Source organism: Anabas testudineus, chromosome 24 (assembly GCF_900324465.2).
Source record: "Anabas testudineus chromosome 24, fAnaTes1.2, whole genome shotgun sequence".
In the NCBI taxonomy this organism is placed as follows: domain Eukaryota; kingdom Metazoa; phylum Chordata; class Actinopteri; order Anabantiformes; family Anabantidae; genus Anabas; species Anabas testudineus.
The window spans coordinates 15,987,371-16,000,365 of record NC_046632.1 but is presented as its reverse complement, the minus strand read 5'-3'; the positions used below and the strand labels follow the sequence as shown (position 1 = coordinate 16,000,365).

The following is a 12,995-nucleotide window of genomic DNA, read 5'->3' as shown; positions in this document are numbered from 1 at the left end:
GCGTTGTAGTGAATAAGTCTGTTCAGACTCTCACTAAACGCAGTGAGTCGTGATAGGTCAGCGTGTGTCGGTCTGAGCCTCTTTCGTCACCCTGCTAACCAGGGTCAGACCCTGACATTTCTATCGCGGATAGAAATTTAATGATGCCACGTTTAAATGTCATTTAACTAAGAGACCGCTGGAGATGAAGTGAAACTTTTATCTGGTAATTATTCAAGGTGCTGCTGTGATTTATTGATTATTGTTTAAGTTACCAGGTTACTCAGCCAAATCAGATAACGCGTTTGTGGTAGGGCAGTGGTTCCCACCCCCACATGCTCTCTGCATACAACTAGAGAGGAAATGAAATGCTCGTTTGTGATTAGGATGAAGAGATGTAGAAGGTCTTGGGAAGCTGATCCGTGCTTCATACACAAACTTCAATGCCAAGAGATTAAAGAATAAAAAAAATGGCCTCAAATAATTTACACATTTCACAGAAATACTGTATCCATAAAGCTTTTTAAAATATTTACTGCACAAACGCTAAAATACTTGTAAAGGAAAAAAAAAAAAATGCTGTACTTGGTTCTCTGTGGCCTGGTGACCTGCAACAGTGCAAGTTCTGCTAAATTTGTGATATAAAAACGGAGCGTGTACATCGAGTTAAACCCATCTCTAATGTCAGGTGCAGGACAATAACAAGTTAATATCAAAAAAAGTCAAAGTAAACCCACGCATTGCTTCTTCCTCCTGCTAAGCTGTTCTTGTGCAACATTTCAACCCACTTGGTTTGTTGCATAAGTGAAACCTACTGATGTTCCAGTCAATGTGCAGGTTTTTCCTTTCTTTGCTTTCTTCAGATGATCTAAAGACGATTTAACACTTTCTCAGTTCAAGCTCGAAGGTTTTTATACACATACCTGACCCGTGTGTTCAGTTTCATCCTTGTTAATCAGGTACATCAGGAAGAACCTGCAGACAGGAGGACGAGTGTTATAGTGAATAACGATAAATCAGAGATTCTCAAAACACAATGCGTTTGGTCATTTTATGTTTGCTGCTGCACTCACAGGTAGTTCGCTAGGTTGTGCTCTTGTAACGTGTGGGTTTCAAACCCATGAGGCGTCCGGTCAAAGTAGTCATTCCCAATGCCACAGATGAAGCATTTGGTCTGAAGGAAGTGTAAGAGGACATGTTTTACGTTAGGAAAGCAACACAGTGTCTGTACTGAGTGTAGTACGTTTTAATGTAGTGAAACAACGCAGGGTCCAGAGGCTGGTGTCATGTATGATCCCAGAGGTCCAGTTGGAATGAATGCTGGTTTATAATATGTGCAGACTGGACTGTACGATGAAGTTGATCCAGTAGCAATGGTTTTCTCTTTGGTCGTGACAATTTCAGAATAGACAGCAGAAATATGGCGTTCGTGTTACACAATAATCCACTGGGAATGTTACTCAATGCAGCGTCTTGCTAGATGTGGTGTTGCAGATAAAGCTGAACTGGATGGATCTTTTCTCGGCATGAGGCTGCATCGTTTTGCAACATGTCTCTGTGGTGCAGATCCACGCTCCATTAAACGCACCACAGGACTCAAAAAGAAAGATTTTCCACACCTTGTGAAACTCTGTGTGTGAGAATTCCTTAACGCCTGCGCCGACTGCTCCACGTTGTGTCTTAGCCTTTTGGGCTCTATGTCTGATTTAGTTTTGCATCATATTTGTTTTTGTGTGTTTTTGAGTCTGGCTGATGAATAACAATGCAATGTTTATTAAAATAAATAAAAAAGTAAAGTTCTCTGTGGCTTACCTCCATGTCCTCCTTCACCTGCTCCTGCTGGTCTCTCAGTTCACCAAAGGCATCAATGATCAAACCTGAATGAGGTGAAACAGTGTATTTTAGTATTTGATGTAAATAAATTAAATGTTATGTTTCAACATGTGATCTGTTGTTTGTATCTTTTCAATCAAACACAGAATGTTACACAGCATTGCAATAATTCTAATTTGTAAATTAAAGTAACCCTATTTTAAAAGGCAGTGGTAAGTTGTTATTAAATGTGTACCCTGAATGATGGCCAGCAGGATGACAATGACGAAGAAGAAGAAGGTGATGTCGAACAGGATGCGGTAGAGCTCATAGGGGTCTCCAGCTGGGTCCTCCAACTCATCTCCAATACCACCTCCAGCTCTCACACCCACGTACATGTGGAACAAATAGCACTGTGGAAGAGAAAGAGGAGAATAACTTCAGTCACTGACTCTTTTATTCAAAGGTGAAATGTTGAATTGAGAATTCACGGCAGCTGTATTTTATTCTGTGGTAACTAGGAATGTAACTTCCTTTTATTATTATTCCTTTCAGACTAACTGTAGTAAACTATGCTGTACATGATTGTGAGTCAAGTTGCAGCTTAATTGGTTGAAAAGGATAAAAGAAAAAAGCCAGAACAAACAAAGGATGTGTCTTATAAAGAGAAATATGACTTTACAAACCCTATGACGTAGGTTGTTTCTCCAAAGGAAAATGCATTTATGTTAGACCCTTTAGAGCCAGTGAAGAGTTTGAAGAGGATTCATTCACTAATGAAAAATACCTTTTATTCTTTGTGGCAGTCACCTCCTGCCTTCAAACCGTGATTCAAGTGAGCTGGTTAAAATGTTTGCGTCATTCCACATAAAGGCGTCGGATATTTCTTCAATTCAAAACAAAGTGATTTTCACTTTTTTACAATTTTCTGCAAAAAGTAATCGATGAGAGATGGTCACCGTACCGTCATCATGTCATCACACTTCATGTCGGGCTCGTCTTCGTCCTCGCTCTTATTGTAGAACTTCCTGAAGAAGTTGAAGGCCACCACAGTGTAGAGATACACGACCACAGCCAGGAGACCCACGGTCAGCACGAGCTGGGACGAGAGAAAAGGTGAAGGTGAGCTGAGAAGACGATTTATAGTGTTTGTTTTATATAAATATTTATACACTACTTTTACCTTTGCTCCTCATTTAACTACTACTTTTAATAAACCTGTTCAACCACAAATACATTCCATTACGTCTAATCATTAGAGCAGGTATTTCAAATTTATTTTAATTAACTACTTCAGCTGTTACACATTTAGTTTGAACAGGAGCCTCCTCTCATCTCATCAGCTAATTGCTTGATTTGATTATGTTGCTCTTAAGTATAAACTATTGTGGAAATTGATTAGTCTCTATTATCCATCACAGGCCACATCTGCAGATTACCAGAAAATAAATGTCCAGCTATTAGATAAGACCCAGTTTATCACATCCGTAGCTCAATATTTCTCAACCCCCTTTTTAATAATTTTGAGGTGTTCCAGTTGTGAGTAAAGCTCAGAAAAAGGGGAATGGAAGCATTAAGACAACAGTCTATCATCCAAAGTTGGGTGTTGACTTTGTTTTCTGTACTCTGGCTCCCTCTGCTGGTTGAACTACTTGCCTGCTTTCCGTTGTGAGTGACGGATGACAGGATGGTACGGAGGGTCTTAAAGCCCATGGCAATGTCCAGGAGATGGGCAGCAAAGAAGAAGTTGTTGAAGTGTCCAAAAATGGACATGACGGTGTACCAGATCAGATACAAGAAGGACTGCAAGGAAAGAAAAGCCACCACTCATTAGTGACGGATATAATCATTGCATTGATCGGCCCATTCTTATTTGCACTAACACACATTAAATAAACTTACGTTGTCGGTCAAAACGACGCCCAATTTCCAGATGTGGTACTTTGTATCAATGGAGCTCAGCCTGTCGATGACAACAAAGGTTGAATTACATCATTTGTGTTGCTGTTCTGCATCACCAACTCATGTACGGGTATTACACTTTAAATACACTGTGCTCAATTTGAAATAAGAAAAACAGTTTCCATCATAATTGATGAAAACACTTTATATTTTCACTGACTGGAGCTAAAAGGATGAATCGATACCAATGATTCAACAATAACGGCCTGTAAACCTTTACAACAGTTGATTTCACAACTCACCAGGAGAGCAGCGAGGCTTCCTTCTCCACAGTCTCTACTGTGGGGTCGAAGTCCAGAGCGCTCTTATCCAGGCCCAAGAGCTCAGCGATGCGTTCAGCTCCATACATGTCGCCGTATTTGTTGATCACCTACACATAGAGCGGAAAAATTCACATGTGGCAGAGACAAATTTAAACTCCTTATTCTAACTCCACCAACTTTATTTCAGGTCAATGTCCAAAGAATCACAAAAATGCTGCCTATGTCGCCTTCTCGCAGACTCACCTTGCGCTTGATAAACTTGTCCCAGTAGTTGTTGGGGAAAGACCTGTAATAGAAAATGTAATTGGGACAAATATATTGTGGCAAAAAAAAAATTGTTTGATAAAATAAAATCATTGAAGAATCTGAACACTGGAGAAAAACATTAGTCTCTTCCAAGTGTAAATGTTTTTATATTTTACATATTTTACATAAGTACTACTTCACAGGATCAGTAAGATATTTACTATTTTAAGTTCTGTTGATAATTTCAGAACATTGATGCTAAGTGTGAACAATGCCGGTGACTCACGGGGTGTTGATAACAAGTCGATCCCACTGGCCCTTGATGTCGTCATCCGACGGCTGCTCAGTGATGTACAGACCATCAAATTCAAGTTTCCTGGCGATCTCCTTCTCCCTCTTGAACACCACCAAAGGAACCTACAAGAAAAATAATAAGATGGGCAAGTAAATTGTAACTTTGCCTTCACAATTTTACCATTTCCAAAGAAATTATTCTGGGATCCCTGAAGACAATTTCTTGAAACAGTGATAGTATCATGAATGTTTGCACCTTCAGACAGTAGTATCCAACCAAGCAGACGAGAGAGATGATGGTGTGGAATATAGCCAAGAAGCGAAGCGTTGGTAACATGTAGCCGGTGCTTTCCTGAAGCACAAACTCATCCATGTCAAAGAGTGTGTTCTCGTCATCCTCCTCGTCGGCACCCCAGCGGCTCTCCTCATCAACATCTTCAGTTTCACCAGTGACCTGAAGAACAAAATATACAATATTTGACATGTATACGATGAAAAGTCTGAGCAATTTGTAGTGTTTTTATCCCCCCAAATATACTTTGCATTTATGCCTTTATATGATAATATTAGTGAAGAGTCAGACAGAAAATATGCAGAAAAAAGAGGGGGTATGTGATGCAGCAAAGGTCACCAGCCAGACTTAAACCAAGGGGCTTCATCCTTCAGTTTCCCTAAAGGTTTTCTATAGAGGTTTCATTACATTTATTGTCTGTATAGTTATATTTAATTAAAACTTTAAGTTTTAGACCTTTAAAACAACTACCATTTGAGGAGTTTGGTCGCTCATGTTGTATAAAACACAAACGAGTGCCGAAAAATACCTGCGATACCGAGGAAAAGATCACAGTTCACCTTATACGTTATCCATGATATATGAAACCATACATTCAGGACTTACCTTGTAGAAGAGCAGAATGAAGTTGATTGCAAAACAGACAAACAGAGCCAGGAAACGCAGGTTGTAGAAGTTACGAGCCAGATAGTTCTACAAAGGAGAGATTGAAAATTAATTCAAAAACAAGTATTAATAAAGAAAAAAAGCCAAAAACAGTTTAGGTGTGAGGGCTCACCAGCACTTTGGAAAGGTAGATGTCCAGAACAACAAAGACACTGGACGTGAAGGCAGGTGCTTCGTCTTTAGTCTTACTCGCTCTGGTTTTGGGCTTCTCCTCAGGCACTGGTTCCTTGGCCTCCTCCTCCTTTGGCTTATCCTCCTTCTCCTGGTTCTCTGTGCTGTATTTATCACAGTTTTTAGTTTGCAGTTATTTTATAATAACTTATTATTAATTTTACAATAACTTACTCTGCTTTCTCTGGTTCACTTTCAGTGGTTTCAACAGGCTTGGCAGCAGCTTTCTGCGGAAGAGTGTTTCATACTAATTAGCTGCGAGACTGCATGGAGGTGAAATCATTATCACACAGATGAAGTTACAGAATTTAGACTGCGTACCTTTTTGTGATCGGCAGTGGAAGTCTCTCCGCTCAGCTCAGAAACGTCACCCAGGCCAGGTTCCACATGTTTTCCTCCTTCCTTTTTAGGCGCCGTCAGCATCTCCAACATCAAGTCCGCCTCTACTATGTCTCCTGCTGGTGCCATGGCCAAATCTAAGCTTCCTGATGACTCTATAGTCTCCACCTTCTCTCCCTCTATCACATCTCCATGAATACCAAACTGTGTTGGGTCAGGCATGTTTCCAAGGATGTCGGTCACCTTCATGTTCTTGGCACCTTCCACCAGGCCACCGCCAAACATGGAGGACCAGATGATGTGGAAGAAACCAAAGATGAGACTGTAGATTCCCTTAAAGAAGCCAGTGAAGAGCATCCAGAAGAAGGAGAAGAAGCCTGTGATGATCTCCTTGATGCTCAGTTTCTTGACTTTCTTGAACTGTTTACGTACGTTTTTAATTGAAAACATTTGCCGGACGTGTGCGATCTTGTTCTTGACCGAGCGACATGCAGTGGTGAAGGCAGAGGCTGATTCTAAGGCACCATCTTCTTCTCCAGTCAACTCTTCCAGGATGTTATGTCCTTCCTCCTCTTCCTCCTCTTCAGGTTGTTCAACTGCATCGGACTCAGAGATCTTTGAGGCCAGCTGCATCTCAAAGATGGTGTCTTCGCAGAAGTTCACAAACATTTCCATCTTCTCACTCTCTCCACCCTCATTGACCACATCAAAGATGAACTGACGCTTTGACTCTTTGACCTGCGGCTTCTCCCACTGTTCCCGGCTCGACTCGCTGATCTCAAAGTAAACCCTCTCGATGCGCTTCGCGCTGCCCATGATTTCAATACGACCCAGGTATGGTTCAAAGTAGCTAAGCACACTCTCTGCGAGATCCAAAAATGTGGCAAGTCGAGAGTCGTGGGGCATGTGTTCAGACAGGTTGGTCAGCAACACTGCCACGTTGAAGCCGATATCTTTAGCTGGCTCATGGAATCGCTCCACAAACTCCTTGTAATTAAACATGTCGTTCTCATCAGCCTCTGCACACGAGAGCAGGAAATCGATCTCAGACTGGCTGTACTGCTTCTGGCTTTCCATAGACTTCTGGAACTCCTTCTTTGAAATAATGCCTTTACACTCAGGGTCATACTCCCTGAAGTTGTCAGATGTCGTAAGATCCTTCAATTTGAGGAACATATCAAAGAACTTGAGAATCATCTCTACATTACTAGAAGACTCTACCAGGGTGTCAACCATCTGCTTTCCAATTGTTCCATTCACCACATTACCTGAGCAGGAAACAAAGTTCATTATAGGACTAAAATACAAACAAGCTTCATTATGAACGCCACTTTATACTCAAAACAATACAAATGATATCAGATATAGCTCCATGTTGGACAACAAATATTCTACCCTCTGTCTCTGCTTACCCTCTAGCAGAGACAGCAACATCACAACCATGTCCTTCTGTAAATCCATCAGCTCCTTTAACAGCTCAATCTGACTGGCATCCTATAAGAAGATGAGACCGAGCATCATTATTAGTTCTGTAAATATTATGTTTATTAATAAACCACTGTATAAAACTACTGCACCACTTTATCCTCTTTAGTTTTTGTGAGTATGTGTTGCAGACAATGCAGAAAAATCAGCGTACCTGAGAAAGCTTCATCTGCATGTTGGCAAATACATGCAAGAAGCCCACAACTGCATCCCACAGTCTGCTGTGAGCAAGACTCTGTTGGTTCCCAATACATGGGCCCTGAATGAGAACAATTTAAAAAGGAGACGAAGAGAAAAAACAAGAAAAGGTGATTGGTCTTTACATTGCAGTTTTAATGTTGATGGTTAAACATTTTTTTAAATAAAATCACTTTCTTGCCTGAATATACTCAGTGAGTGAGTTGAATATCTGTTTAGCTACAGACAAAGCTTTGGAAAAGTTGAGTTTTCCAGTCTCATCAATGACATCTTTGCCAGAGTAGTACCAGTAGAAGTCACTGATGGATTCCTATAAGAGGAGCATCACATGAGTAAAAGAATGAAATTAGCTTGAGAAATTACAGTAAAAATAGAGGCTTTATATCTGTGTTTTTCACACCTGAAGACGGAGCAGATAGTCAACAGTGCTGATAATGATGTTGACTGTGGTTGTGTTTCCAGTTTGGGTTCTCAGGAAGTTCTGGAAATCTGACAAACAAAAATCCAACTCTTACTCTAAGTCACATCTATATTTTTCATCCTTTTTAATAGATCATTACCATGAAACATTGTATAAATTAAATTTATAAACCCCTGTTTTGGATTATGTTGAAATATATAAATGCATCCTCACCTCCATTGTGACCCTCACACAGGAGTTGCAAAAACCGGAACAGATCTTTGGTAAACTCATCATTCTGCAGCACCTTGGAGCCTTGAGAAAAACAAAACGTGTTGAATACAAATGAAACCACAGAGTAATTTATATATATTTACTCTAAATGAGGAGGTCTTATGTGTGAAACTCCCATCAAAAGCAATTAATATAAGGCAAGCAGGAAAGATTTCATATTCAAAACAATGTTGAAATCCAGAGGCTTTAGATTGCAGGTTCAAAACCGAATCCAAAGTGCCTTTTGTAAAAATGCTCTAACATTGAAGTGTGAAACACTGGAAAGCTGGAGGAAGCCTGATAACTTTCACATGCAGGCCAGTATTGGGCCTGATAAACATTATCATTTCAGAAAAAATGAGCAGAAAGAATTCATTTTTAAAAATTAACCAGATAGTGCAGTCAACAGAGCTACAACAAATTAGCAAAATACACATCTATGAGCAGATAAAACCATGTGAAAGTTAGACATCTGTACGGAAACCAGCTTTGTGAAGTCTGAAGCAAGACAAAGCTTTGCCTAGGCTGTGGAAAAATCCACAACCCTTCAGTCAAACCCTTGGGAGGTGGCACTGATAGCCTTAGATTGACAGATTTGAGCATCAGTAATAGGATCTGCATTAGTAAATGTTAACATTAGGGGAATGGGAACAAATGTCACACAAAGGACAGGCAATGGATTGGGAACATTCACTTTCTGTGTACACGCTAACATTCATCATGCACAGTGTGTCCCTACAGACATCTGGGCATGAAGGAGCGAAGAACAAGGTACCAAATAAAGCGAAAGTATGGACCACAAATGTGAAGAAAACATTCAGGATGGAAGCATAGCCATAGTCAGGATCATCTAAATTTGCTATTTACCCCGCTGAGTGTGGACTGCCATCGATGGGTTTTTAAAATGACAAGAAGGAGACAAACAATTCACGAAGACATAAGCAAAAAGAGAGGACATCGAGTTACAATACAAAGAGATATGAATATACTGGCTACGAGTGGAAAAAGCATGCAGCTAAAAAAATGTTAAATTAAAATAAATTAACGGTTTAAGACGAGGGAAAATTATAGGTCTGGGTTGCGTCTATGCTGCATCTAACAAAATAGGATTTAAGTCATGGTGAAAATATTGTAACAGTAACAGACAAGAGTAGTAACAGTGAATCAATCAACACAGAACTCGGTGGAAATGTTTAGCAGGGGGTAGAGTGATGAAAAGACGAACATAGTTTGATGTGAAAAGCATCAAGGGAGTGTGAGTTAAGTTAGAGGGATGGAAGGTCTGGTATTAAATCTGGGCTGTGTCTTATCTGCATGTTCCTTATTTACTGTTCTCTACCGATGATGGAAAACCTACCTCATACAACCTTTAGAGTACAAAAGAAGACATTAAAGACACCACACCGACTTCAAGGCTGTAGCACAAGCAGCAGACTATTTCTATTAATCAATATTCCCAATGGTAGCAATGAAATTTAGATTGTTTTGTCTACAAGGGCCAAACAGAAACAACTAAATTAGGAACTAGCATTTATTTGAGATTTCAAATAGACACTGAGGTTATAGACTGCGGATGGTTCACCATTAGCTTAGTAAAGAAAAAGAAGGTAGAATTGTTTTTGATCTGTAATAGAGTAAAAGCAGGTGCTTCAACAACATGCACATACAGACAGGTAGAATATTATATAATACATCTACTAAGACCGCTCTTCACTTACTTGAACCCTCGTCTGTCACCATGCCTAGTCCTTCTGCTTTGTTCTGCCTCTCAAATGCATTCAAGTCCAGGACACTAGAGAAAGAAACTGATGAAGTTAGACATGAGCACTTGATGTACGAGGGGAGAGGTCTTTTTGTTGCTGTGTTTACAGTACCTGCAAGACTGCATGAGTCCTGAGAGACTCTTGAAAAAGCCTGCATCTCTTTTTTCTTTCAGGTAATCAAGCATTTTCTGGAGAAAGAGACGAAAAGAATTGTCAAAATGCAACAAGCTGGAGTGGGATTACTTTAAAAATATTTTGCCATAATAGCCATATTATGCTTAATTTGGGTTGTACCATTGATAGATAGATAGAAGATTTCCAAGTTACAAAGGGGCATTATTTATATATATATATATATATATTTTTTTCCTTCTTCTTTATTCAGCACCTCATCTGGCCTTCAGACTAAGCACCTCGGTCTTTAAGCCCTCACTTTCAAAAGCGTATTTTAGGGTTTTGTCTTTGTAAAAAAGTAAACCACGTTACATTTCATTCACAGGCGAAGAAACACTGTATGAGAGACATAAACCTTAGCATGAAACACTTGAAAAAGCTTTTTCTCTCATGGTAGCTGTGATAGCTAACCTCTGTATGCAGATGGATTACTAGACATAACTGACTATTATTACTATTACTACCATCTTCTACATACAGTTATAAAGGCTTTTTTAAAGATGGAAAGACAAAGCTTTGCCTAGGCTGTAGAAAATCCACAACCCTTCAGTCAAACCCTTGGGAGGTGGCACTGATAGCCTTAGATTGACAGATGTGAGCATCAGTAATGAGATCTGCATTAGTAAATGTTAACATTAGAGGAATAGGAACACGATGGGTTTCAGGAACAAATTGCAATTTGTTACTTGCCTTTGTATTTTACTCTGAATTAAACATGTTGTATGGGCAACTGTAATGGATGTTTATTCATGGATGCACAGAAGAATGATAACAGGACAAGTGAAAGACATGTAGTTTAACATTAAAGATGTATAAACCAACCTGCTGAACTTGCACATTTCCTCCATTTAGGATGGAGATTCCCAGTTTGAGTGTGTAGGTCACCATGGGGCCCAAGCGACCTGAGAGCAGAGGAATAATGTAACATCAAGTAATAAAACAGAGATCTGTAATTAGAGAGAAAAATATATATCTTCAGTGCTTGTCATAAAAAAGGTTGGTTATGAAAACCCATTAAACACATGACAACTATGATGTGCTAAGATTTCATGTTGTCGTTGTTTAATCCAGCACCATCATTAATCATCTGATACAATTAAGCCTGAAACATCGAGCGTTCCTACTGCGTAGGGGAGCAACAGAAGCACAACAGTTTGGCTGTAAAAAAAAAAAAAAGCTGGCAAAGCCTTCACAGACAAACAATCAAGAATAAACTGTATTTTTAGTTTCGAAGTCAGAGTAAAACCTCCATCTATGTGGACTACATGACTGGCTGTTATTTAATAAAAAGGACCACCTTTAAGTGTTAACAAGCAGAAACAGGCCAATTCCTTTAAAAGCCCTTTAAATGTTGAGCAGTGAACTGAAAAATTGTTCGAGCAAGAGTTTAAGTAATCATATATTTTAATGGATAAAAACTATCACATCACATTACCTTTACTGGCGCTGATCATTTGCAGCACCATCTCTGCTGCACCTCGAGCGTGCAGCCTCGCCTGCTGATACAAGATCTTCTGCTTTTCCATCTCCTTTTCCTGAAAAAACCAAAACAGCAAAGACAATATTTTTACCAGCCTGACAACCACTGCCACCTAGGCCTATACAGTACAGTATACAGTACCTCAAATGTCTTCTCTTTCCCTTCCTCTTCCTCTTCCTCCTCATCCTCTGCACAGCTCTGGGAACACAAAGAGGTCACACCAAATATTAGAAATCATGTGATTCAGCTCCAAAGTTGAATCGTACCAGAAATATATGACCAACAAACTTGAACGTCTACTACCTTTGCCATCATGTCTGCATATGCAATGTACAAAGGATCTTCTTCCAGGTAACTGAAAATAAGTAGAGGATGTGGTTTACAATTTAAAAACAACCAATCTACATGTTTATACTATATTTTAGTTCGTATATAGACACATGTGATTCAAAAGAACAGAACAAAACATTTTACTAGTGGAGCTTTAACTATCTTAACTGAAAATACAGTTTAATATACCTTATATCTCCAAAATGATCTTTAACATAGTTTATATTAAAACTATATCAATAATATAGTATAATAAATAAACCACAACCACAAATGGAAATAAATATACCAAGAATTTAAAATACATGGTCACTGTAAAAGTAATTTGACACTCACCTTCTTTCTGTCAGAGCATTATGGCTGAAGTGGAGAATGAGTTGATGGAGGGGGTCAGGCTGGATCTCAGCCACCTCCTCTTCCTCCTCCTCAACAATCTTCATGGGGGTTTTCTGCAGAAGTCCATGTGTCAACAGTTAGACCTGCCCAAGTCTTACAGTTCACTATTCATCAAAATATTCCACTTTTACACAAACTCTGTGACAATTGCGTCCATTCAACACAAATGTCAAAACACCAAAATCAATTATTAATTTTCGACTAGCACAAGCATGCAGATGAGGTTTTGTCATGTCCTGGTGATCTGTGCAGATGACAGGACGAAGAGTGGATGATGAACAGTTTTGGAACCATTTCTCAAATACATGCATGTTGTAGCAAACAGATACAAGCAGTAAGCCGTTTGGTGATATGACTTTGAACATGAAGAATGATCCTGACAGTAAAGAAGCCTGGCAAAGAGGGACTACAACTACCCAAATCTCCAAGAATCCAAGCTAATCTAGCAGATTTATAGAATAAAACTGACAAT

General features: G+C 39.4%; 1 protein-coding gene across 4 annotated transcripts in view; it reads right to left on the bottom strand.

Annotated features, from left to right (window-relative positions):
* LOC113149556 (ryanodine receptor 3-like) overlaps positions 1–12,995 on the bottom strand; it is an 85,818-nt gene that overhangs the window by 294 nt on the left and 72,529 nt on the right. For 3 of the 4 annotated variants that reach the window (XM_026341758.1, XM_026341760.1, XM_026341762.1), the window contains 28 exons: positions 12,464–12,576; positions 12,101–12,152; positions 11,939–11,995; positions 11,753–11,852; positions 11,140–11,219; positions 10,255–10,331; positions 10,099–10,172; positions 9,248–9,262; positions 8,342–8,422; positions 8,108–8,196; positions 7,889–8,017; positions 7,664–7,768; positions 7,437–7,518; positions 6,007–7,292; positions 5,860–5,912; positions 5,627–5,789; positions 5,455–5,541; positions 4,813–5,010; positions 4,549–4,679; positions 4,260–4,302; positions 3,996–4,123; positions 3,694–3,754; positions 3,448–3,594; positions 2,756–2,890; positions 2,048–2,204; positions 1,792–1,856; positions 1,053–1,153; positions 903–954 (listed from right to left, as the gene is read on the bottom strand). In XM_026341758.1, coding sequence (XP_026197543.1) covers positions 903–954; positions 1,053–1,153; positions 1,792–1,856; positions 2,048–2,204; positions 2,756–2,890; positions 3,448–3,594; positions 3,694–3,754; positions 3,996–4,123; positions 4,260–4,302; positions 4,549–4,679; positions 4,813–5,010; positions 5,455–5,541; positions 5,627–5,789; positions 5,860–5,912; positions 6,007–7,292; positions 7,437–7,518; positions 7,664–7,768; positions 7,889–8,017; positions 8,108–8,196; positions 8,342–8,422; positions 9,248–9,262; positions 10,099–10,172; positions 10,255–10,331; positions 11,140–11,219; positions 11,753–11,852; positions 11,939–11,995; positions 12,101–12,152; positions 12,464–12,576 — 3,861 coding nt within the window. The remainder of the gene's footprint in view (positions 1–902; positions 955–1,052; positions 1,154–1,791; positions 1,857–2,047; positions 2,205–2,755; positions 2,891–3,447; positions 3,595–3,693; positions 3,755–3,995; positions 4,124–4,259; positions 4,303–4,548; positions 4,680–4,812; positions 5,011–5,454; positions 5,542–5,626; positions 5,790–5,859; positions 5,913–6,006; positions 7,293–7,436; positions 7,519–7,663; positions 7,769–7,888; positions 8,018–8,107; positions 8,197–8,341; positions 8,423–9,247; positions 9,263–10,098; positions 10,173–10,254; positions 10,332–11,139; positions 11,220–11,752; positions 11,853–11,938; positions 11,996–12,100; positions 12,153–12,463; positions 12,577–12,995) is intronic. The other variant, XM_026341761.1, reaches the window with a different exon arrangement.